We start from the raw sequence: 24,318 nt of genomic DNA, 5'->3' as shown, positions 1-24,318 counted from the left end.
CTCCCACCATTCGCGACAAAAACAAAACCAAAACATAATGTAACAAAAGTGTGTCCAAAATATTTATTAGCAATATTTAAACAAGTAACAACGTTGTCTAGTTAGATAATAGGAAAAGATACAGAGGGTCATACTTATTTTAACATCATCATTATCAAATTTCACCATGACGTGATCAAAGGCGCCAAGCTTAAAACTGGTTCAACTGGGTCTTCAGTTGTTTCTATTTAGGTATCCGAGTTTGAAGCAGTGTTTCGTCGTCTAGTAGTTTGGCACTTGGGCACTAAACTGGTGGGGTGATTACTCTTTGGTGACGCTTTGTTCGCTGTCCGTTTGCCACCAGCAGTGAACTAAGTAGTTGCATAAGCCTTGCTGAAAATGGACAGATACGAGAAGATTGAAGTGGTCGGAAGAGGCGCATTTGGGTACGAGGGCGTTAATTTATTTTGGTCGCTATGTATTACAGAACGTGGATTGTGTTTAGTACGGCACAACAACTTTGCCATGTCGGCCGCTAACAGCCTGCAACCATATGCTCAAAGCGCAGAAGGCTGAACGAACGAACGAATGAATGAATGTGTGGTGTTTATTGGCGCAAGGGCTAGGTATTGCCAAAGAGCGCTATGGCGCTGAACGAATGCGTACCTGGGGTAGCGAAGCGTACGAAATGGATAAGAGTAGCCACATCTGAATTCGTTTGAACTGAGGCATAAAAAGTTCGTTTATGAAGCTGATAAGAGCTAAAAGTAGCAGGCTGCTCAAACCTGTTGAGATGTCTGTGATTCGCCTCTGACGTGAATAGTCATTTTAATCCGCGCCAAAAGTTACTGAAATGCAACAGAAATGTTACAGAAAGGCATGCATTCTCTATAATCATGTGCGAACTAATTATATGTGTTATATGTGCAAGACCAATCGAGTGGTCGCTAAATCTTGTTTTGTACTGTAATACTGATACAGTGTTGTCAAGTAGTATAACAGCATATCAGTGCACTGACTGATGCCACCGATTTATAGTAGGCTTATCATATGTCCCACCCTCATTGCACTGTACGTGCCGCATTTAAAAATTAAGGGGACGGATAATTTTCTTTTGATAATAGTGTACACTAAGTGAATGAAAACATGGCCAAAGCATTCACATATTTAGTTTTGATCAATACCTATGAGTCTAGTTACATATCAAGTTTAGGAAGGGAAGTGTCACACAAATCGCGTTATACACGTGAAATATGATATTAGTGCCACTCAGTCCGACACCATTCTCTATAGCCTTTCTGCATGGTCCTGCAGGGTTGTAACGCTGTACTCCGAGAAGTCCACCGGACGGAAAGTGGTCATCAAGCACATTCCTGTGCAGCAGATGTCCAAAGAAGAGAAGGAAGGGTCCCTGAATGAGGCCAAAGTGCTAGCGATGCTGCACCATCCCAACATCATTGCCTATTACGACAGCTTCCTCGAGGAAAAGAGCTTGGCCATTGTCATGGAGTATGCCCCAGGTTCGTGATGCACAGCACTGCACAAGGCTGCAGTGCAGGTAATACAAAGTAGTCAATGTGCATGTGCTTTTTGGGCCCATGCCTGAAGCCTGCAATATATTAATTACCTAGATATGTGGCCAAACTGCAGTTCTAAGGCAATGAAATTAAAATGGATTAAAGTATATAAATGAAAATTAAATGATTCAAACGACATAAATCTCAGAGCAGGTTAACACCGATAGTCTTATGCATTAATACACAGAAAAGATTATTTCAATGCTATATTTTCATGCACCGTCTAAAGACCTCCACAGAAAACGAAGTAATCACACTGCACATGAAGATATCAAAGACTCTTTCCAAACAGTGCATTTTAACCACAGCAGGCGTGCATACACACACAAAAGTGTACCGATTTATGCACATATATAGTGCACAAAATACTCTAAAGAATGAACCAGCACTGTTCATAGTAACAGAGGAATGCAAAAGGTCAGAGTGAAGCACAGAACATATGACATGTTGAGGAGGGGCTAATTATCTAACGAGAGGTTTGTCATTTCATGAGCAAGCAATTGTACAAGAATCGACATTTAGGCAAGCTCGTACTGGTTGAACATTTTGAAGGGGCAGCGTAAGATGACAAAGACAGAAGGCAGGAAACACATAGGACAGCGCTGAACTCACGACTAACTTTATTAGAAAGCATACACAAACTTAAGTACTACAACCTGTACCCATATGCTCTCCCATCAATGGCGTCATATCAGTGCACAGACAAATCCTCTAACAGCAAAACCCTGTAATGTAATGCTACACTATGAAGCAATTTAAAAATCAATATTCACTGTCATGCAGAATTAATGAAGGCATGCTTACGCAACGCGATCCTTTATTCCTGATATGGCAGGCCTCAATATTCTCCCTCATAGTCTGTTTGCTACGTGTGGAATAATGAGTGACAATGATAGCATCGATGGGAGAGCACGTGGGTATGGGTTGTAGTACATAAATTTGCGTATGCCTTCTAATAAAGTTAATTGTAAGTTCAATGCTGTCCTGCATGTCTCCTGCCTTCTGTCTTCGTCTGTCGTCTTGTGCTGCCCCTTCAAGATGTTCAAGCAGTTATAACAAGAGTCCTTATATTGCAGGTGGAAACTTGTATGATTACCTAAAGCAAAGAGGCCGTGCCCTGCTTTCTGAGAGGGTAATGTATGATGCTCATGACTCACAGAAATTTCTGCATCTTCCAACATTTGCACGAAATAACAAGCATTTACATTTCCAGCGCTACAATGTTTTTTGTTTTTGTTTTAATTCAGACATTTAACTAGAACATAAATGATCTAGGACTAGAGCGAGAAGAACACAGGACATGACGCTAGACTTCGACTGAATCTTTACTAGGCTGAACCATAAAAGTCAATACATGTGCAGAACCCAGACATAGAGAAGCAATTCCGTTTTTTTTTTTTTTTCCTGCCTCTTTTTTCGTTTTTTTTTGTTTCCCCCCCCCCCCCTCCCCCAGAATTTATTGAAACAAGTTGATAAGCAAATTATATTCCAAATAAGCATACTTTCCTTTTTCGCTTGGGAAGAGCCAGTGACGGGCCAGTACTCACCTACGGGGCAGAAACCTGGAGGCTCACTAAAAGGGTTCTACTTAAATTTAGGACGACGCAACGAGCTATGGAAAGAAGAATGATGGGTGTAACGTTAAGGGATAAGAAAAGAGCAGATTGGGTGAGGGAACAAACGCAAGTTAATGACATCTTAGTTAAAATCAAGAAAAAGAAATGGGCATGGGTAGGACATGTAATGAGGAGGGAAGATAACCGATGGTCATTAAGGGTTACGAGCTCGATTCCAAGGGAAGGGCAGCGTAGCAGGGGGCGGCAGAAAGTTAGGTGGGCGGATGAGATTAAGAAGTTTGCAAGGACGACAGGACCACAATTAGTCCATGAGTGGGGTTGTTGGAGAAGTATGGGGAGGCCTTTGCCCTGCAGTGGGAGTAACCAGGCTGTTGATGATGATGAGTGACGGGCTGCTTACACACTTATCACCTGCTTTTTTGGTACAAAATGCTTCGAATATCACCCTATCAACTTGTCTCTGGAGCTGTCCTAGTACACAAACACTGTGAAACTACAGGCTGCATGAGCACCTGCAGCAGCGGTCAGCCAGATTGCCACCAGCCATTAAGCACTGACCGCTGCCCGGTGTTCTCTCGGGCGATCATTCAGACAATGGCACATGATCAATATAACACTTGTTAGGTGAACACGTATTCTAGCCCTACGTCTTTTTAGCGCTAATTAAACATGTCCGAATTCTGGAGTATGCACAACTTACCCAACTTTCATGTCTAAATTCCTTTCTTTGTTCTTTTATCAGGAAGTGCTGAGCTACTTCGCGCAAGTATTGCTCGCCTTAGAGCATGTTCACTCCAGAAAAATCCTGCACAGGGACCTCAAGACTCAGAACCTGCTTCTGAACCAATGCCGCAGCATCGTCAAAGTTGGCGACTTTGGCATCTCGAAGATTCTGAGCAGCAAAAGCAAGGCAGAAAGCGTAAGCTTTATGAATAGTATAACAAGTATAACATTGCTGATAAGTTCAAAGAAGAAAATAAAACAAAGAGAGCGATAGAAAAATTGTGTCGAAACAACTGACGATGACTGCCAATGTAAGCGAGTAGCCAAACGCTTCTGAAAGGCTATTGGCTTTATTAAAGGAATGATGCATTGAAGGCGCATACTTATTAGAGTGAGGATATTTAGGTTGTGCTTGTTGTTTCATTGCGTAATTTCACAGAGAACAGATTCGTTAACCAACACATATGTAGTGGTAGTAGTATACATGGCTACATGTATAAGCCAATTTGTCATGATATGTGTTGCCTTCAGCTGCACTAGTCTTGGCGTGGAAGGTGACTGCCATGCTCTTGTTCAGGAGCCCGAAGCTGCCACAGGATGAAGGGCAGCGAGAGAAGAAGGGTGTCCTTTCCGAGTACTCGCCCAAAGCATGTAAACTTTCATATGCCCTAAAGCTCATGCACAACAGCACGTGTACCCCTAATAGCTATAACAGTTAGCGCTCAGCGATGAACGTGCCTGGCAAACTAGTTGCATGAGAGCACGCACCCTTTGCATCGGCTGTGAAAGTTTGACCACCAACAAGGAAAACGAGCCAAAGAAATTCACCTTAAAGCCCACTGTCCAAGAAAACACATGATCCAGATCATATAATTTGAAAGGCTTGCTCAATACATTCTTCACCATGAGCACATGGAATGAAAAAAATCATATGAAGCAGGAATACATCAATGGCATTTTAATTTCACTGATTAATTGACTCATTGACTAATTGATTGAATAATTGATTGATTGATACCTGAAAATGTCCATGAACAGCTGGAGCTAGGCCTCGGTGATGGTGCACTTGTTTAATGAAAGAATTATTAAAAATAATTTAGAACAGAAAAATGGGAAAACCAGTAGCAAAAGAAAGTGTAACATAATCTCCAATAAAACATGAAGACACAAATCAGTCATAGGGCAAGCATGGAAGTTAAACATTCTAACATCCAAATTAAAGGTGGTTTATTAAGTTAAAACATGTGTTATGAGGCTTTATTCCTCCCAAATGATCTTTTAAAATTTTTGCTGTCTTTTGTTATCTTTTACTATTTATGCATTAAGTAGTGACATCATAGCAAGGGAAGAAATTTATCTTTTAACATGGATCAACCTGACATATATATTATCGACAACACAGGAATAGAGTATCTGCTTTGATTGTCACATAAAGTACACTTGTATGAGAAAACGAAATTAAAAGTTAGCAGGGCTAAAGCCCCAACCACAAGGAACAAGTTGCTGATGGATTTTCTGGCCAGTGTCATCACCAAGATCCATGTGACACTGGCGACCATGCTTGCAAAACACCAAAATCTGCCCATGGCATATCACAGTGCCGATGTCCAAAGTGGCAAGCAATTAAGCATGACAGCTAATCAACGTCACTCAACGCTGAAAATGCATTAAAAACTTGTACCTTGTGGTTCAGCCCTTATTTCAACTAAAAGATAAAAAGTAAGACTCAATCATTGCTGCAAAAAGATGTGAAAGACAAGCATTGTGCACTGTTTTAAATTTGACATTTTATAACATTGAAGCACACTGCTTCAGTGTCCTCACTTTAAGGCACAGACTTCTTAATAAATCTAAACAAGAGAGAAGTTCAAGCGGTGGTGGAGAATTGAAGTGATAAACTGTGGTCGAAGAAGGAATGTTGCTGGAGCCAACGTTTCAACAAGGAGACTTGTCAGCAGCATTTACTATGTGTACCTACATAAAATGTATGTATCCTCAATGTATGTACATGTACATACCCTCAATGGGAGAGGAGGATGAGGTAAACAAGCCAGTGCTTAATAACTTCCTAAAACCCGCTAACTGCAGAATCACTATCTCATGAGTGCCTTGTCCTCATGTCATCATGCACCACATCTGTTGGTTACCATTTTACAAGAAGTTGCTATACTATATCAATAGCAAAACCTCCCCTAAAAATTAATTAAACCCTCTAATGGCAGGTTCTGATTTGAATCATTTTCTCTCATTTCAGCTGGTAGGCACTCCAAACAACCTCTCACCAGAGGTATATGTAGGCAAACCGTAAGTTCTCTCTGATTATGTTTCTATATGACGCAGGTCACGGCTTTCATTAAAGGGACAATAAAGCAAATTCAGCCGAGCTGTACTGGTAAATTATCTTTCTAGAATAGCAGCAGAGCCACTCTTACAATCATATAGGTTTCATAAGCCAGTAAAGGTGCAAGAATGAACGGCAAGTGGTTCTACTACTGTGAGGTTTCCGCTTCAGCCAGTAACATGACGTCGTAGATTTTGACGGTGTCTGCCCACGCCTAGCTCATCAATAAAGATTGACTACTTTGTATTTTAAAAGAGCCAAAGACTGAGCTTAAGCAAGTTTCGAAATGTTTTACTGCTCCACAACAGCCAAATAGTAGAAAATACTTGGAAATCTGTGACGCCAGACTAGACATACCTGGACAAAAGTTTCAGCACAAAATTTAAAGCAATGAAAAGGTTGGCTTTTTTTTTTCTAGCAATTTATCAATTACTAAACGATTGAAAAAAAAATGTGGTGTTTTGAAAGAACACTTTATCAATCTGCACTGATTTTGCATTTCTCTTTATAGTGTCCCTTTGACACATGGTTTCACACTTCACAATGTGGCCATGTATAAATTTATTTCAGCTACAACCACAAGAGTGACATCTGGGCACTCGGCTGTATTCTGTATGAACTACTGACACTGAGAAGTCCCTTTGAAGGCAATGTGAGTCTGTCATTTTGCTGCACACTGCTAAATGCAATTTGAAATATTCTGTTTCTTCTTGAAATCAGTGGCACGAATTCAGCAAAAAAAAACAAAAACAAGATAAATTATCTGCTTTTAATTGCAAGGCCACAATATTCAGGTATTTAGTGTGGAATTGATTTTGTCTGTGTATTATCAAATGCCTCTTTGTTGCTGCCATTTATTTATTTATTTATTTTAATGTCCAAAAGCAACACAGGGGCGTTGAGTAAGAGAAGTGCCATAGTGGATGGCTCCAGATTAGCCTCGCTCATTCAGATTTTTTTTTTAGCATCAGATATTGCAGTTTCTGTGGTTTTTCTAGTTTATTTTTCCTTTTTGTATGTCGACAAATGTGTGCTGCAGGACTAGCATGGTGAGAAGGAGGAATGAGTGCAAGAATAAATCATCGGTTGAAAGTCATCCCCTGGTTCCTGTTCTCGTGCGTTTTTTTTCTTCTTTTTGTATTCACACTGATGAATCACTACGGATTAATTAATTATGAATCAGTATTAGTGTTCATTATTATAATAAATATGAATGTACATTTTAGGTTCCTAACCTCAGCTCAAATGGTGCTGTTCAGAGCTGAGTATAGTATGTAGCAAATGCAAGGGGGTTCACAACTGGTCTTTCATAAAATTACACACACACACACACACACACACACACACACACACACACACACACACACACACACACACACACACACACACACACACACACACACACACGCACACACGCACACACGCACATGCACACACACACACACACACACACACACACACACACACACACACGCACACACGCACATGCACACACACACACACACACACACACACACACATATATATCATAGCTCTTGGACATTGGTGAAAACAGAAGAATCTTTCTCGAGGTGTTGCAATTGGATTAATAAACCTGTAAAGATAAAGTGAAAATTATTTATATTTATATTATTTTTCCAATACATGTGTTCATCTTGCATTTATGAACGCATTGCTATGTGTTGCCAAAAAAACCAATAAGGGACACAGACCTAGTCAAGCTGATTTTATGGCTTTTTGTTTGTGCCCCTGTCATCTGTACATTGTATAGATACAAATAAAGTTCAAGTTCAACTTAGCATTTCAGATATGTGGTGGAAGATTAGTTTACAGCAGAATATGTTACAACATGGTTTGTTACAATGCTGGCAATAGTTTCCAGTACTGCTAACCCTAGTGTTGTTTGTTCAGCACATAAGAAGCGCAAACTCTTTCTTCAATGCTATTACATGGCAAGCTTTCCTTGCATGCCTTAATTTAGCTTTGGCAGAGAGCTTTCAGCTCAATCATATGATGGCTAATTTACTTTTCCACCATTTAGGTACATTTCTTTTGCAGTGCTTTAGCGGAATGTTACTATACTCCTGCCGTTATTACCATAAAGTTCTGAATAAGCTCCTCATTTTAACTTTCAGCGATCTTGTAAGTTTTCTCGCCAACCGTAGAGTCATAATAACAGCTGCAAGTACTCTCTCTTTCTGCATTCCATTTCTAATTGCAACAAACTGCCCACTGATAATAGTTAATTGTGACTCTGCCAATGCATCCATAGGCACCATTACACAATTTGGAATTCTACATTGCGTTAAATTTCTCATGACCAATTTTCTGTCTTTTCTAGTAAATCACATGATGTATTAGTCATCGAATCAAAGTGTTTTGTTGAACAGTAAACTTAAAGTATTCTGTATAAACAATTGTGTAAGTAGTCTGTCCCTATGTACATGTATATTTGTAAATTGCAGTTTAATTTGGAGCTTTTCTCAAGGTAACCTTTTCTAGTGATTTTTTCATTACGACTTTACTATGACAAGTCTTTGAGTGCAGTAAATTTATGTCCTTGAATGATTGTGCATTACTCCATGTATTGTTCTGATTGTACAGACTCCTGCAAAGCCGTGAATATGGCCCGCATTTCTTGAAAAGGAATTAAAAAAAAAGATATAGTGAGCATCTGAGCAACGCCCCTTTTCCAATGCCATACATCTATAGTCGGCTCCTATTAATTTGAGCCTCATGGAATCGCAAGAGTTGGACAAATTGTTCAAAAGGTCGAATTAACAAATGACAGTAAAATGAACAAATTTAAATATATTTTATTGTTCGAGGCAGCCTGCAATGTCTTCCTGTTTAGTGCTCTTGAAGCAAGACTCTACCAGCATGCAACAACGAATACCACCTTGTTTAAAATGCTGCCACGTCTTTGAACTGAAAGCAAAACTAAAGTTAGGAATGTTCTGAACATAAAAGCATAAAAGTAAAGAACAAGTAATGTAAAATACCTTCGCACCTATGGAAGCAATAGCACCACCTGCTGAATTTCTCCGTTTTCAAGCCTTAGTAGCTACTGCGCACACCTGGGACGCTGGTGCCAGTCGGTTTAGCCAAAGCGACATGGTTTCGCATTCAAACTAAGTATTTTTTTCTTCCATAGTAATGCGTGTTTCTTTGCCTGTACATTATAGTGCACGCCCGGGTCCCTCAGGCACATAGTAGGGGTACAAACTGGGATACATAGCGCAAGAAAGACACAGGGACAAACTAGGAACACGGGACGAGCGCTAACTCTCAACAATTGATTTATTGCAGCTGGTGAACATATATATACTCACTGGGATGCCACTGCAATAGACACACTGAAGGGAAGGACGAAAAGCAGTCATGTGACTACTATACCCAAAAATTCAAGCTCTTTCTCGTCCCGTGTTCCTGCTTGTCCCTGTGTCTTTCTTGCGCTATGTATCCCAGTTTGTACGTATCGCACCAACACGCCCAAACTTCTTTCCTGCATAGTAGGGGGTTGCAGAGCGGCACCATTAAATCCTCCGGACCCTTACCACACCAACGAGCTTTGGGAGAGAGCCTTGGCTAGCTCCGACTTTGAGGATCAGCAACAGCTGATTGTGAGGGCCCAGGACGCAGCCCGAGCTCAAGGCATTCTGGAATGAGGATGCCTCTCCAAAGCTGCATTTACCTAATAAAAATGTTTGTTCTCTCTCTCTCGAATTAAATACAAAGCCAAATTAACGAGGGTAGATTGTACTTTCAAGTCTGTCAGCAGTAGGGGGAGAAAAATTTAGTTTCTCTGACGTTTACAGCTTCATGAGCGCCCACAATGCATTTCTTATCACAATTCCCTGTCATTTACATTCTTCAGTTACTTTATTTGCACTAACCTGCCCCAACTACTGTTGTCACACATATAGCACATTCCAAGCCTGGTGAGAAAGATCATGCGAGGATCCTATGAGCCCGTGAGTGACCACTACAGCGCACAGATTCACCTTCTGCTCGAGCAACTGCTGCAGAAGGAGCCATCGCAGCGGCCATCTGTCAACCAGCTCATGGCACAACCCATTTTGCTGCCCGTAATCTGCAACCTCTACCTCACAATCGGCTCACTACCCTGCGTCGCACAGTACGTGCTTGTCAAGAATGATTTGTCGCAATTTATCTGCAAAAGTTTGAGTGGGTACATATATAGAAAATGGTTCATTGCTGCTTATCCGCTTGAATGTCATGTCTGTGGCCATCTCAACATGAATCGAAACTCTTAATTTACCAACCGCTACGTTCAAATGGTGCCCTCGGCGCGATGAACGCCCATCGTGCCACCACTATCTTCGAGGGTGTTGCGGGAAGGCTTGCCGCCTGTCAATCAACAGAGCGCACGTGGTCTGGGGTGGTGCAGTTCGATATATCCATTTTACGTCCGACCCCGTTCAAAATAAAAAATTAAAAATGCATGCGATTTTCGAGGTGATATAGAAAGTGTTCACAATAATTCTTTATATCCGTATTCGATATATTGAGGTTTGACTGTATGCACTCACTGCTGTGATTTTTTAACCAAACAAGCAGTTTCAGTCACAAATAAAACTTCTCTAAAGTGGTTGAACGAGCAAAGGAACTCGCATGAAAAGAGTAAATATGCAACACAGTGTGCAAAAAAAAATCAGTGACATGAATATCATCTGGCCTTCCTAAGCATGCACCTTGTTTCCTTCTGAACTGGTACATCTTGATTTGCTCACTACAGATGATGACAGATGCGAGATCTCCACAAGGAACCACTCTAAGAAACATATGAGACCTATGTTTTTTACTTTTTCTTTCATCTATAGGAAAGACCGTTTGTCTTCAACACTGTCTTTGGCTAGTGTCGGTCAACAGTCTCGTGCCAGCTCAGGTAAGATTAAAGCAACTTCTGCCGCTATTCAATATTTTGTTGTTTATGACAATCCATTCAGGAAGTCTACAGACACTGCTGCTAATGCCCGCCAATTTTGCAGGAGATTTGTCAACATCACTGCTTGTTTGGGAGAGTAACAGTGCAGCACCTGTTAAGCTGGAAGCACCGGATGGTCATGGCTGCATTAGTGACGTGGCCGTTGGAGTGGATTCTGTTGTAGCCGTCACATCATATGGCAGTGCCATCATTTGGAAAGTGGTATTGTTGGAACTCGTTGGTCTACAGTAGGGCAAAATTGTTTAACACATGTAAAACATGTAACAGTGTCATAAAAGATTAAAGAGACTATCCTAGTAAAAGTTCTAATGCAGATTTATATTAGTCTAGTACAATTATCAGTTTCTTGGCTCCAACAGAAATTTATATTCAGTGCATATTATTCTATTATTTTATAAGTAAAACAATAATAATAATAATAATAATAATAATAATAATAATAATAATAATAATAATAATAATAATAATAATAATAATAATAATAATAATAATTCACATCTAATTTTCACAGTTATTTGTGTTTGCGACTATACATATGTGTGATAGTGCTTGCTGGTAAGCCTGCTGTCAGTGTACCAGAACCCTTACAGGTAGAGCTCCTGGCCTCGCCTGTTGTTGAAGCAAATAGAGGTGCAACTTAGGCCCATATTCATAAAGCTTCTCTTATATATAACAGCGTTTCCTAATTTGCCAGCATTCGGGTAACCTACACTCGTGATGGCGATCGCTGTGATAACAACACTTGGGCCAACAATAGGTTATCACGGGCAGCTTTTGCATATGGGATGTTTGTGAATACAGGCCTAGGTAAACGAAGCACTGTACATTAGATGTTGTCCTCATTTTTGACAGTGCCGCTTCATTTTCTGTAACTACAACAAACACGGCAAGGCTTTATTGTCTTAAAGTCATTATTTCTAATTTATCAGACCGCTTAGTCTCTCACATGTCATTTTCACTTCTGTGTTTCATTTTCATGGTGCTGCCTTGCCTTCAGCATGCTCCAACAACAAACCAAAGTCTTAGCACCGCAAAAGTGTACATTAGCCGATTTATCCTGGTGTTGTTTAAAAGCGGCAATGCATGCACGGAACTTTTGATCCTCTGCTGTGTTATACTTTCCATGCACAGCATATAATGATGAAAAGGAAAGTGCTCCCGTACGTGTCTTCACATGCCTAATTCAGTTTAGACTGATAAGGTATTCTTTCAAGACTCTATATTTCTCATTTTCACATTACGAGTGATTACTAGCACACAAAATTAAGGCCAAACTTCCATTTTTAAAAATCTTGCACCGCAGTCCCAGCTAGCACCTTTACGTCAGAGCGACATCATCGATTTCAAACTATACCTCCTCATAATTGGGATGTTAAATGTCCTCAACACTTGCTACGTCTAGTCTTTGGCTCCTTGAGAGTACTGCTTACTGATAAAAAATTAGCTGCACCCAAGAAGATGCATGACACCGTCAAGATCAATGACGTCACGGCAAGCTGGTGTGGAAACTTTACTGCAGCGTTGCCACCAATCCTTTGTATTTAAGTCCTTTCTGATTCATGAAGCCGCCTCCTATGGGAAGATGGGCCTTCTTGGTATTGTAGGAGCTTAATTTACTAATAATGATCAGCTCAGTGTTTTCCTTGGCATGTCTTCAAAGCAGGGGCCAGTAGCTAAGGGATGGGCAAGGGTGAGCTCAGACTTCTAGCAGGAGTCTGCGCTCCTGCACACAGGACAAACTAGCTCGGATACAGACTCTAGTCCTAGAAAAAGCTTTGTGCTGCGCTCATTGTCATTGCCTACACTGAAGTTCAATCATTTCAATATTCTTCTATTACTTATAAAATGGAACAGATTTTATTTCTTCCTATGTAAGTGTGTATTATCTGTTTCATTATTGAATAAAAAGACAAATAGATAAGAATATAGTCATTCGTTGTAGTGAAGTCGTATTCAAATGAAGATACTATTTTAAAACATCAGATATTCCCATTATAAGCATATATTTATTTCAAACTGATATCAACAACAAACATTTTAGATTTAATTTGTTATATTCGATAAATAGCCAGTTTCCATCATTCTTTTGCTGCTATGGCCTCTCCTTTCAATTTAGCCAAGTCCTTCAAGAGAGAAGACTTGCGAAGCAAAGATCCTTAAAGACTACCTCAGTGACCGTATAACCCGTGCTGGTTGTGGAGCCGACTTCATCATTTTGCTGTCAGGTGAATAAATATACGAAAGGAGTGCTTTGCTCATTTGCATTTTGCAATTAAGAAAGCTGGTGTGTCTTATTTCCTCAAAATACAAGCTTCTTGTGGGCGACTTTTGTTACTTCGAAGGAGATGATCATATCACATGGTAGGACGTTAACATGACAAAATATAAACAATATAATGATATCATTTGTGCTTGCTGTAGCATATGGTGTAATGGGCCTATTTATTTGTGTTATTAATTAGGGCTACACTGCTGTCATGGGAATGACCATGACTGCTAATGGGAATAGACTAGGGGAGCAGACTGATTGATTAATTGAATGATCTGATTGGTTTATTTATTTAGTTAGTTAGTTAGTTAGTTAGTTAGTTACTTAGTTAGTTAGTTAGTTTAGCATCCTAAAGCAACACAGAGGTATGGAGATGGCATGGTGGAGCTCTGTGAATTAAATTTTGGCCACATCTGATTTTACAACATGTATTGAAAGCACACTACACTTTCTGCATTCTGTGCCCATTGGAATGTAGCTGCCACAGCTTGCAATCGATCACATGTCCACATGCTCTGCTGCATTATTTGCTATATGCTAATGAAGTATTTAGCATACTGATCTTGTTATTACTGACTTCTTGCAGAACGTAAGATACTTCTGTCTTGCGGACGTGGGCAATCAGGCAGCCTCGGTCACGGCGGCCATTTTGACAGTGCAAATGTAAGTTTTACTCCAGCCTGCACATCGTGATTTTCTCAATGTGCCAATCAAGTGCTTCTGCTGCATGTTTCGTACACTGAAGCAATCCTAAGGGCTATCAAAAATTCTGTTTTTTGTCTGCAGAAACCCAAGATAGTGCAAGCTTTGCTAGGCCACGAGATAACACATGTGGCCTGCGCAGCATCGCATGTTCTTGCCATTGATGAAAATCATGACATCTTTGCCTGGGGAGATGCCAGACATGGTGGGCTTTGCAGCACTCCTGTTCCTACAGATCACAGCACCTTCAACTTGTCACTTCTTAGCACTATGGCTCCACTGAAAAAATTCCATAAAACAGGAACTATGCTTTACTACAAGCATATGTGGACTCCAGTGGTAATAATGAAGCCTGATTTTTGATGCTAGAGGCCATTTATTCTCATAATACAGCTTTAACTGTGTCTTGCACAACCACTGCAGCACTTTCAGAGTATTATGAAATCACAAATGACGGTGGTCACAAGTCTCGGATAGAAGTTGCTTGCCTAAGCCTACTGAATTGCATTCCCATGGTGAGCATACATTACATCTTACAGCACTGAAAAAAAATATGTGCTCACTCGTGATAAGGACACAAGTCACTGTGAAGTTATGACGCATAACCAATAAAGCAGGTCATAATTATGTTGCTGCAATTTGAAATAGAACTTAGTAGCTGCAAGGCTACTGCTTCACATTTTTAATGTTGTAATTAGAGAGGAGTCACTACACATTTCTGAAAATTGTTCACTTTTTGTTTTATGCAGCTGCATTCACATTAGGCTCTGCACTCTATGAGGTTTCACTGAGTATCAGCAGAACTACTGCATCGACAGCACTGTTCAAATGAAAGCACCAGGCACTTAGTGTTAGAAAAATAATATTCCCGCAAAGGTGATAATTTACTCCTATAAACGGTGCACCCTTTTGGGTGTAATTTTGTTGTACAACAATAATTGTTACGATTTTTTAGTAAACTTCCGTTCCTCAAAGCCCTGGGCCTGCATGCTTTCCTGTCAGGAGCACTATTGGACACTCAGACCAATGCCTCCTTTATTTGATTCTTTCATTTGACTCTGCACTCACTGCTTCCCAGTCAAAAATAACATGTCATGCTGATGATATGTGCATGCCATTCGTGACTTAAAAGTACAGGGTGTGCAGCATTAAAAAGGGCGCCTTACCAGGTCTGGCCATTTTGAGCTGACAAGCGCAGAGCATACAATGCGCGCTAACGATCGTGTTTGCAAAAAATTACGTCGCTATGCACCGTAGAAAGGTCTGAAATTTCAATTCGAACACCTTTTTCCGTTTCCCTCACAGCAACCGCTCTCCAAGCCGGACGGTAACGTAGTCGTGTCCCTGCGCCTACATAGTCGTGTCCACAGTATGACATCGCCCGTAGTGACACACGTGACTTCGAGAATTGTTCAAGGCAACATCTGTTACTTGTGTGATGTGTTGCTTGAATTGATGAATTGAAGTTTAGAGAAATAATAAAACACACAAAGGGAATGTCTGTGTGTTCTTTGTTTTACTTTGCACCGAAGCAAGAGAGATGTACTTCCGCTTCATCTGCTTGTTATGGTCGTGCAGTCACGTGTGCAGGTACCGAAACTATGCCATTTTCTACCGTGTTCCAGCACGTGATCATGCTCTGTGATCTGCTTGTTCTGTTTCAGTATTTGTGTAGCACTGAATTATACCGCTAGTTATGTGTCCTTGTGCACAGCGCACAAAATCGTGCGCTGCATGAAACGAGACATCACAGCAGCTTGCTCCTAACGCCATCATCAGAAGTGCGCAGCACCAAAAAAGAAGCGAGGAGAAAAAAAAATATGAAGGCGGGACGCCCGTGACATATGCGTCGCGCGATTCTCGAGGTCCGGTATGGGAGAATGCGGGGAAGGAACTTCGCTTGCGAAGGTTATACAGGGCGAGTAGAGAGAGTGTCTCGCTGTGTAGTGGAGCTCGCCTTCTGAAATCATGGGTTCGCAGCACTGAGATATTTCTATCTCAGCTATTAATGAGCCGATTTGAAAAAATTTTTCCGGCAGAACGCTCCCTAGAGGACACGTAACAACTTTCAGCGTATAACCAAAATTTGCTATGGGGCCTGGTGAGGGGCCCTTTAACGAAAGGAAGATGACAAGATAGATGACAGCTATTGTTTGGGAACAAGATAGTTCTAAAATTGTCGAAATTTTTCTTGTGGGGTGTACCAGTCCACTCCAAGTCTGGCTTATGCTCCGCATTCAAATATTTGCCCTGTAGTTTAACAAGGCACACTTCTTGCACAGGAATGCTGGGGATTGACTTTTCCACTTCAACGGATCTTCCTGTAAAAGTGGAGCTACCTGGTGGCGTTCGTCCCATGCACTGTTTCTGCACAATGGACAGCAGCTACCTGGTCACAGATGCAGGTGAACTTTGGGCCTGTGGGAGCAACAGGTGGGCCGTCCGCTTTGCTTCGAAAGGTTTGCACAAGTGCAGTGGCAAGGCGATACATGCTAAAACTTGACTATTTTTTTTTTTGTCCATACCACAATGATTGCACTTCTGCTGCTGTTATGTAAACACAGTTGCCACTTAAATATGTATGTAACATTTCCATATCTCATACAAGTTACAGTTTCCAAAAGCTAACATACATGATACTGCGCACAATGAATCCATGCCCAAAAGCGCCTGAATTAGCGTTGCCGAACATATGAGATGTTCGCTACTAAAAGTACCTTTAAACTGCCTAGCAAATAATGGATGTTGTATTATTGTCACTTATTTGATATTGTTCACACTGCTGATGTTCATGCTTAGTCAGCTACTGTAGTAGTCACTCTACTACTGCTGTGTTTTTATTCTGAAGTTGTTGAAGTTGTAATTAGCTGCCAATGCTATCTTGTTGTTGTTTGTTTGTTTAATGGAAGAGTGGGCTTAGATCAGGTGTTTTTAATGTTGTTAGGCTGCTCTTTCTCAATTCCCTAAGATAATGTACTAGTAACCAAATCAATAAATAATTTTATTTATTTGGGTGACGCATGGGTGACTGATTTGGGTAGCACATGTTGCATTTAGAAGAGTAGAAGAGGGAAGCAGATTTTTAATTTAGGCATTTTTTTTAGGAAAAGCACTGAAATTTCATTGTTTAAACAAAATATAAGCACCATACTTATAATTCCACAACCTATTGAGCATCTAGACTGAAAAATCGAGTGGAAAAATTGAAGATGGAAATCATGCAAACTCACAGTTTACAGAAAATTGTTACTTTGTTTACATGAGCTTTGCAGAAGTCATATATTGATGAATCGTATGAATACTTTATAGGCATGTGTAATACACCAATTTTATCAATAATTACCTAATGTATTATCCACTGGAACAACACATTCAGTCACAGGTGCAAATTAAAGTTGAGTGATGTACTTACAATGAACCATGAAGTGCAGCAAGCTGTCTGTACTGCATTTTCATTTAGCAGCAAAATATAATAGTTTATTTAATTTTTTAAAAAGCATTTTAGATTAACATTTCTGTAGTCACAAATTAGTGTTACTGTATTTTTATCGGATGTGTCTCCACTATAACTGGTGCTATCTATTTCTAGCTTGTCTCCTTGTCGCACATTTTCACTGTTGCAACTCTTCGTTTTGTTGCAGGAATAAGAAGCTAGGCATCAACGACAGCAGAACACACATAGGGGAATTCACTGAAGTTCCTCGGCGGCTGTTTGCAGGCCATCATGTGATTCACGTGACTGGCAATGAAAACACCACCATGATACTAACTGGTGAGAAAATGTAGTTCTCAAAGCCTTTTCACAAAAAGACAACGTGGTGGGGGTGAATATCGAATAAGTGGGGCCTTTTTATGCAGGTACCTCAAACCTCTAAGAGGATGCTTTTCCTAATGTGCTCCTATTCAAATTCATAATAATTGAGAATTGTTTTGTTTGGCACCCACTCTACCAATTTTGATAAGGTTTGTTGCATTTAACAGAACACTTGTGACCGTTAGAAACAATTTTTGTTTTAGCTGCTGCTGCTGCTGTCGTTGCCGCCGCCGCCGCCACTGCTCAGCAGCTCTACTCTACTCAGCAGCTAGAAACAATAACACATTTGCATAAACTGCATCTATTAAATGCCTAAAGTGGACACAGTTGGCATATTACACACTGCTCTGAAATGTACACTAATTTGTGAGGACGGCTCTTTCAGAACTCACATAAACAATGTAATAATTTTATGAATGTTATGGGGTTTAATAAGTCCCAAAACTGCACAGAATCAGCTAAATTGGCAGGTTTGTGCTTTGAAATAACAACGGCAATGCTGTTTCCAAGAACAGACAGTCTCCAATTCTTTAGAGAAGAAAAGCACACATAAAAAAGAGGTGTGGTGACGCGCACCTATTTGGAAATTCATATAGAACCAGTACCAGTACCCACCAATGTGCGAGATCGTCCACACTTTGGCCAAAGTGCCAATTTAGGACTGCATATTCACAGTGAAGGCAGCATCCTTGTCCTATGTTTACGTCATTTTCTCACTTACAAAGCTTCACTTCTGGGTAGAAGGGTCGCTTTGGACAAATTGGAGTTTAAAAGGACACTAGAGCAAAAAATAAGTTAGGCAGTTTTAGTACTCTTTTTCGATACCAAAAATGACCACTTCTACCACAAGACGAGAATTAGTAAGCCATAAAAAAATGCAAAAATGGAAGACGGGTGGTGATGCCACATCGAAGTTGCCACATCAGCTTGCTGTCACATCATGGATTTTGAAAGCATCTGCTCGGGCCTAGTGAACTTTTCATTTGCAAAAATGACTATGCTAATTAAAGGAACCAAAGACTGAGTGTGGCAGGTTTTGGGAAATTCTTACAGTGCACTTACATACACAGTACACACAGTACGCAAACATTTTTTGCATTCCACCTAATTGTGGGTACTGGCACTGGGGTGTTGGCACAAAACCAAAGAAATGGTAGTTTGGCTTTTGTTTCCTTTCGTAGTAATATGTTGTTTTTTACTTAAGATTCATGTATAACCCCCCTTACAGTATGCCCCTCTTGGATTCTGTAAGGTATCTCTGTAAGGTATTAAAAAAAAAAATTGACCACCCTTCTAGGGGTGCCAGGAAAGCTCGGTATCCGCGACTCTTCGTTGTCGTAATGCCTTGGCTGCGCGCTCCCTCACGGTGAGGCCAGCACGTCAATAGAGACTTTTAGCGTGTCCGGTATTCGGGCAAGCGCGGGCGGTTTTCCGGTTTAGCGGGGGCGTCAACGTGAGCGGCCAGATTGGTGGCACCAGCTGGTGGCGCAAAGTTCAACCACACAAACACAGAGCTAATTACTATATTCTGCTTAGCTGCTGGCGTAAATTTTAGACAGTGGCGTAATCTTGTTCACAATTATGCCGCTGCCAAAAATTTGCACGAGTGGCGAAGCAGGATATGGTGAGTTACTGCAGTTTTAGCTATGCGTTTGTCTGGTTGAGCTCTACAACACCAGGCGGCTTCACTGCTCCGGCCGCTCACGTTTACGCCCCGACCATCCGGTAATCCGCCCAAACCGCTCCCGTTTACCGGAATAGCGTACAAGCTAAAAGTCTCTAATGACGAGCCCTTTCTTGAGTGAGTTCCCAGCAGCGTTCATGAAACGCCGCCTGTTCTTCGGCCGAACCCACGACGTGTGGCCTGCTTCCGCTGCCGTTCCTTTAATGCAGCCTGCTCTTTGGCAGAATGAACCAAACACAGCCTCCCCATCTGACCGCCGGCGTGAACTGGCGGGAAACGACGGGCGCAAGGCAAGCGAACACGCAATCACACCATTTCCCTCCTCCGGGGGGAAAGGGGATGCCTGTGGTTGGCTCGTGCCTTGCGCTGCGTCTGCTTCTTCATGCATATAAAGCTCTGCTTTAAAGGGTGTGTATGATGAACTGACAGCGGCTGGATCGGTTAGTATGGTGGTTCTCACAACCTGGAGGTCGGTGGTTCAAATCCGCAGCCCAGCAAGCAATTTTTATTTTCGCACAACTTGAGTTTTTTTCTACGGCGACACTGACGCTGACACGAGTGGGGCAATACGAGCTTCACTTGAAAAAAAAAAAGATATCATGCCCTTGCTACAAATTAATGGAAAATATACATTTGATAGAATACATTGTCATTCTAAACTGATTTAGCATTCTTATTTAGTGTCCCTTTAAAGACACTTTGATCCAACCACAGTATGTTTTTGAAAAACTGATGTGTACAAGCCTGACTTGTCTACACATTCCATTACGCGCAATGCCTGTAATTAGGTCAGCTCATCCATACTGCTTTAAACACTTGAAACTGTTTCTTCTTTTGCAGCCAAAACACAATCTGAGAGATAGCACCCTAATTCTGTCACACTGATCTGGTAACACTTGCTTTTCAAGCAAAATAACTGAAAGAGTTACTTTTCCAAATGCTCTGCAGATGTTGGCATGGTCTTCCTTCTGGGACTGCAACAGTACTCTGCTGCTACCAGCAGTGGTGCAACTGCCAGGATGGTTTCTCTTGGAGCACAGGCAACACACGTGGGCTGTGCTGGAGACCTGTTTGTAGCTGTGCTCAAAGGTCAGTTTGTGTCATTTTTTCCGGCCAACACATGCATGTTCAACCACCTACACTTCACATCTTACACAGTATTCCTACTCCAAATGCTAAGGTACAGTCACATCAATAAACAATGTCATGAAACAATCAACAATAGATAAGGATGCATGGTACCATCAGCTTCAAAAGATAGATTTAACTGCAGCTACGCTTTAAAGACAGCCTCTGGCTATGCTCATCGTGAACTTGTTTTAACTTTTTGCACCATCTGTATTCAGTATTCACATGATGTGCTTAGTCTATCTTTGTTTCCCTGTTTATCAATCATGAATTTGTGCTTTAATGCCCCATACCAATACTAGCTGGGCCTACGAAATACAACAAAGTGAAAAGCTCTAGATCAATTTTGACCACCTGCATGGGTTTCTTATTGTACACCTAAATAAATCAAAGTTCATAAATGTTTTTGCATTTCACCAGCATTGGAATACGGTTTCCACAGCCGGGAGTCGGACCTGCGACTTCGTGCTCAGAAGCAAGATGCCACGGTCACTAAGCCACGGTCACTAAGCCACCATGGCAGGCACAGTTGGCGTCAAAAGTTTATGGATCACGGGCTATAAGAAAATGTTGAATTTCTAAGCAGTTTGCGACTGCAGCCAGTAAAACCGTACAACAGTATGTTGTTTACATTCAATGGTACTGACTGAAAATTGGAGTATCGCACGGTGTGCTCAGGAACTGGAAATATTCAGCTTTTCCCCAAATCCTCTGGTTTGTAAGCTTTTGACAACAATTGTACGTAAATATTCCACACATCCTCACTGGGCTAGCAGAAGGGCCCAGTAAGTGAACAGACCATGCACCTGTGCAACACACCCTAGCATCTAGCATTCAATGCAGATACTTAGCTTGCAAAAAATATCACTTATGCAGTTATTCAAATACAAGTTTCCTACAGCTTTTTCTCAAATCCTGCGATTTGTAAACTTATGACACAGACTGTATGTACCTTAGTGGACTAACAGAAGGGCAAAGTAAGTGAATAAAGCATACACACACAAACGCCTAGCTTCCAACATTCAACACAGATTCTTGGCTAACATCACTTCTGCAATCTTTAAACTACAGGTTGTATACGGCTGCAATGCCTCGCACTTTCAACATGTTTTCCAAACGGCGTACGTATCCTAGGTTCGTATCGGATATAAGTGCTCTCTCCTAGAGGCAGAAAATATGGTCGTATCTCAACCACAATTTCAACACGCTGCAATCAACAGGGATAACTGTTTCAAATGGAATTCTTGAATCTATATGTTACACACATGGCAAGGATATAAGCAGCAGCACTTAACTTCCGTGGTCTTACACCTGGCCAGAACAGAGTCAATCATACCCCTTGCCCCATTGTTATATATTTTAACCCGATAGTGTTAAGGGTCCCCTGCCGCAGAAAATCAGGTGTCGGTATCCGGCGCCGGCGACCCCGTGATCGAAAATTTCCGTATATATTTAGCTATATTTTGCTATACGATATGCTGTATATGTGGGTTATATTGCCACACCATTCTATCACTAAATTTGCTCATACCTTGTCTTAGATTGTTGACAAAGTTTTTTGGCGTGGCTGAGCATTACCTTCGGGATCGGCCCACGCAAGAGGGTGAATTTCTACCAGAAAGCTCGCCTCCGTGTATAGCGTTCATCAGCACCGTTTCGCGGAAAACATTAGGGTTACATATAATCTGCAGTTGCTGGGAAGCGTGAGGAGCAGTCACGGATCTTTGAATGCTATTGTGTTCAGCTCTTGAAGACGAAGCTTAAACATCCTCCAGATATTTAAAAATATTACTTTCTTTTCTAACAAGCTGTTCCTTACTAATTTATTAGTAATTAATTTACCTGCATGCCTACTTGAATCTTTTTTTTTTTAAAGGAACCTGACAAAGACAAGTCCCCTTGTCAGAACGCTGGCGTCGAGACATCCCTTATTTGAGCACAGCTGATCACTTCCTCTCCAGGTTCCTGTGAATATATCTGTCTTGTTTGGATCTTTGCACATAGTGTCAGATATTGTTATCAAGGTTCACTCTAAAGATGCAGTGCTGTTGTGACACACGTGTGCTTCTCTCATATGCAGGCACAAAACTCGTGCAGTGGAAACACCTGAAGCCAGACAACAAACCAGAGGAGATACATCCGGCGCCACAGTTACCAGATAGTGTCCAAGTTGTTGCTCTTGCCTGTTCTCCTGCTATCATTGCAGCTGTAGTAGCCAAGGGGCAGTTGTCAAAGAAATGCTGATTGTGTTTTAATATGCATATCCAGAACGGTGTGCAATAAGGTGAAGTAAACTTCATATTTGTTTAGCAACAGCGACTGCAAAGATGGCAATGCCTGACGTGTGCTCATGTTTTCTGTATTTTTTCTTCAGTGAAGTACAATTTCACAATAAAACACACACACAATTCCTCATTGTGCGGTCAGGAATTTTCCCACATCTGCAAATATTGTTTTCATTATTATACCTGCTTGATCCATGTTTCCACTACACGGTGCATTAATTAAACTAATTCGATAACCGAACCAATGCTGCTCAATGAAAACAGAGCTGCTTTCCATCCGCATTCGTGGTATTTTATGGTAATATACTGCCAGTAAAAAGCAAGAAGTGAATATACTTCAGATTTCAAAATAAATTTTTCTAGGTGACTCTTTTGCATTGCCCTGCAGTTTTGAAACAAATGCCGGCAGCTTTGCAAACACCTTGCTCACTCTACATCAATGCCTGGAGGTGTTATTAACATGCCTTTATTGCCCTTTCTGCCATAGCTGAAATATATCTGAAAGAGGAGAGACTGCATGCATTGGACTCAGTTGAAGCGCATGCCACATATATACAACAGCCAAGAGGGTTGTAGTCCGAGTGATCACACAGGCATGTTTGTCAAGAACTAAACTTTACATTCAACAATTTAAGTTCCAACTTTCTAAAAGGATGGTTGACATAATGACACAAGTTTGCCACAATGTCGCTAGCAGGCAAATATGTCTCCACCTGACAAATCTGTAGGCTGGCCTCAACTACACTCGACCACAAAAACTCTGCAAATTACGTATCTTGCCTGAGGGGACAAATTTCCAACTTCACTAAATGGACTTCAATGACTGTTGGCCAGGTGACTTTGGAGATTACTTCACAGGTGCTCACCTTATCATAGATGTGCAAATGTACATCAGGTAAAGCGCACCTAAGTCGAAATTTCAGACTGCATAAAAAACCTAGTTCTGGATAGCAGAGACTTAAAGCAGCCTCTGAGCGAGATTGTACATCTGGAGTAAGAATGGATGTGTCGTGAAAAGTTAGGAATAATAGGTGTTTCTTTTATGGAAACTGAACAAAACGCCACCATCACCAGTTGACAAAAGTGACGCACGACCTAGAGTGTTGAGAACCAGTATGGCTCATACCTCCGATATTAGGTAGCACCTGTGGAGAGCTGAAAAATTTTGGGAGCGATGTGCTGGGACTTATTTCATATCCTTTAACCACCAGGTGCATACGTCGTCTGCATAGATGCCATTTGAAGGCTGCTAATAAAAGAATTAGCCAAT

At 41.1% G+C, this 24,318-nt stretch overlaps 1 protein-coding gene across 1 annotated transcript; it reads left to right on the top strand.

Moving 5' to 3' along the window:
- The first annotated feature begins 1 nt into the window (after position 1).
- Positions 2–23,857, top strand: niki (nimA-like kinase). Its single transcript, XM_075671917.1, has 16 exons — positions 2–425; positions 1,294–1,499; positions 2,633–2,688; positions 3,876–4,052; positions 6,111–6,160; positions 6,768–6,849; positions 10,124–10,335; positions 11,042–11,106; positions 11,210–11,367; positions 13,283–13,391; positions 14,022–14,098; positions 14,222–14,342; positions 16,420–16,570; positions 17,779–17,909; positions 20,584–20,724; positions 22,844–23,857. Exons 1-16 carry the CDS (start codon positions 379–381, stop codon positions 23,005–23,007), a joined length of 1,947 nt encoding a protein of 648 aa, XP_075528032.1. The 5' UTR covers positions 2–378; the 3' UTR covers positions 23,008–23,857.
- Positions 23,858–24,318: the final 461 nt, after the last annotated feature.

This window comes from Dermacentor variabilis, chromosome 10, assembly GCF_050947875.1.
Source record: "Dermacentor variabilis isolate Ectoservices chromosome 10, ASM5094787v1, whole genome shotgun sequence".
Taxonomy (NCBI): Eukaryota; Metazoa; Arthropoda; class Arachnida; order Ixodida; family Ixodidae; genus Dermacentor; species Dermacentor variabilis.
Note: the sequence above shows the minus strand (reverse complement) of the source record. Positions and strands in the feature narration are given on the sequence as shown.

Bases quoted from the DNA above. Each gene is read 5' to 3' on its own strand.
- niki (XM_075671917.1), top strand. From the start codon at position 379: ATGGACAGATACGAGAAGATTGAAGTGGTCGGAAGAGGCGCATTTGG. The intron at 11,368-13,282 runs GTATTGTTGGAA...CTTTCAATTTAG, and splicing joins GTGCCATCATTTGGAAAGTG to CCAAGTCCTTCAAGAGAGAA. The intron at 13,392-14,021 runs GTGAATAAATAT...GACTTCTTGCAG, and splicing joins CTTCATCATTTTGCTGTCAG to AACGTAAGATACTTCTGTCT.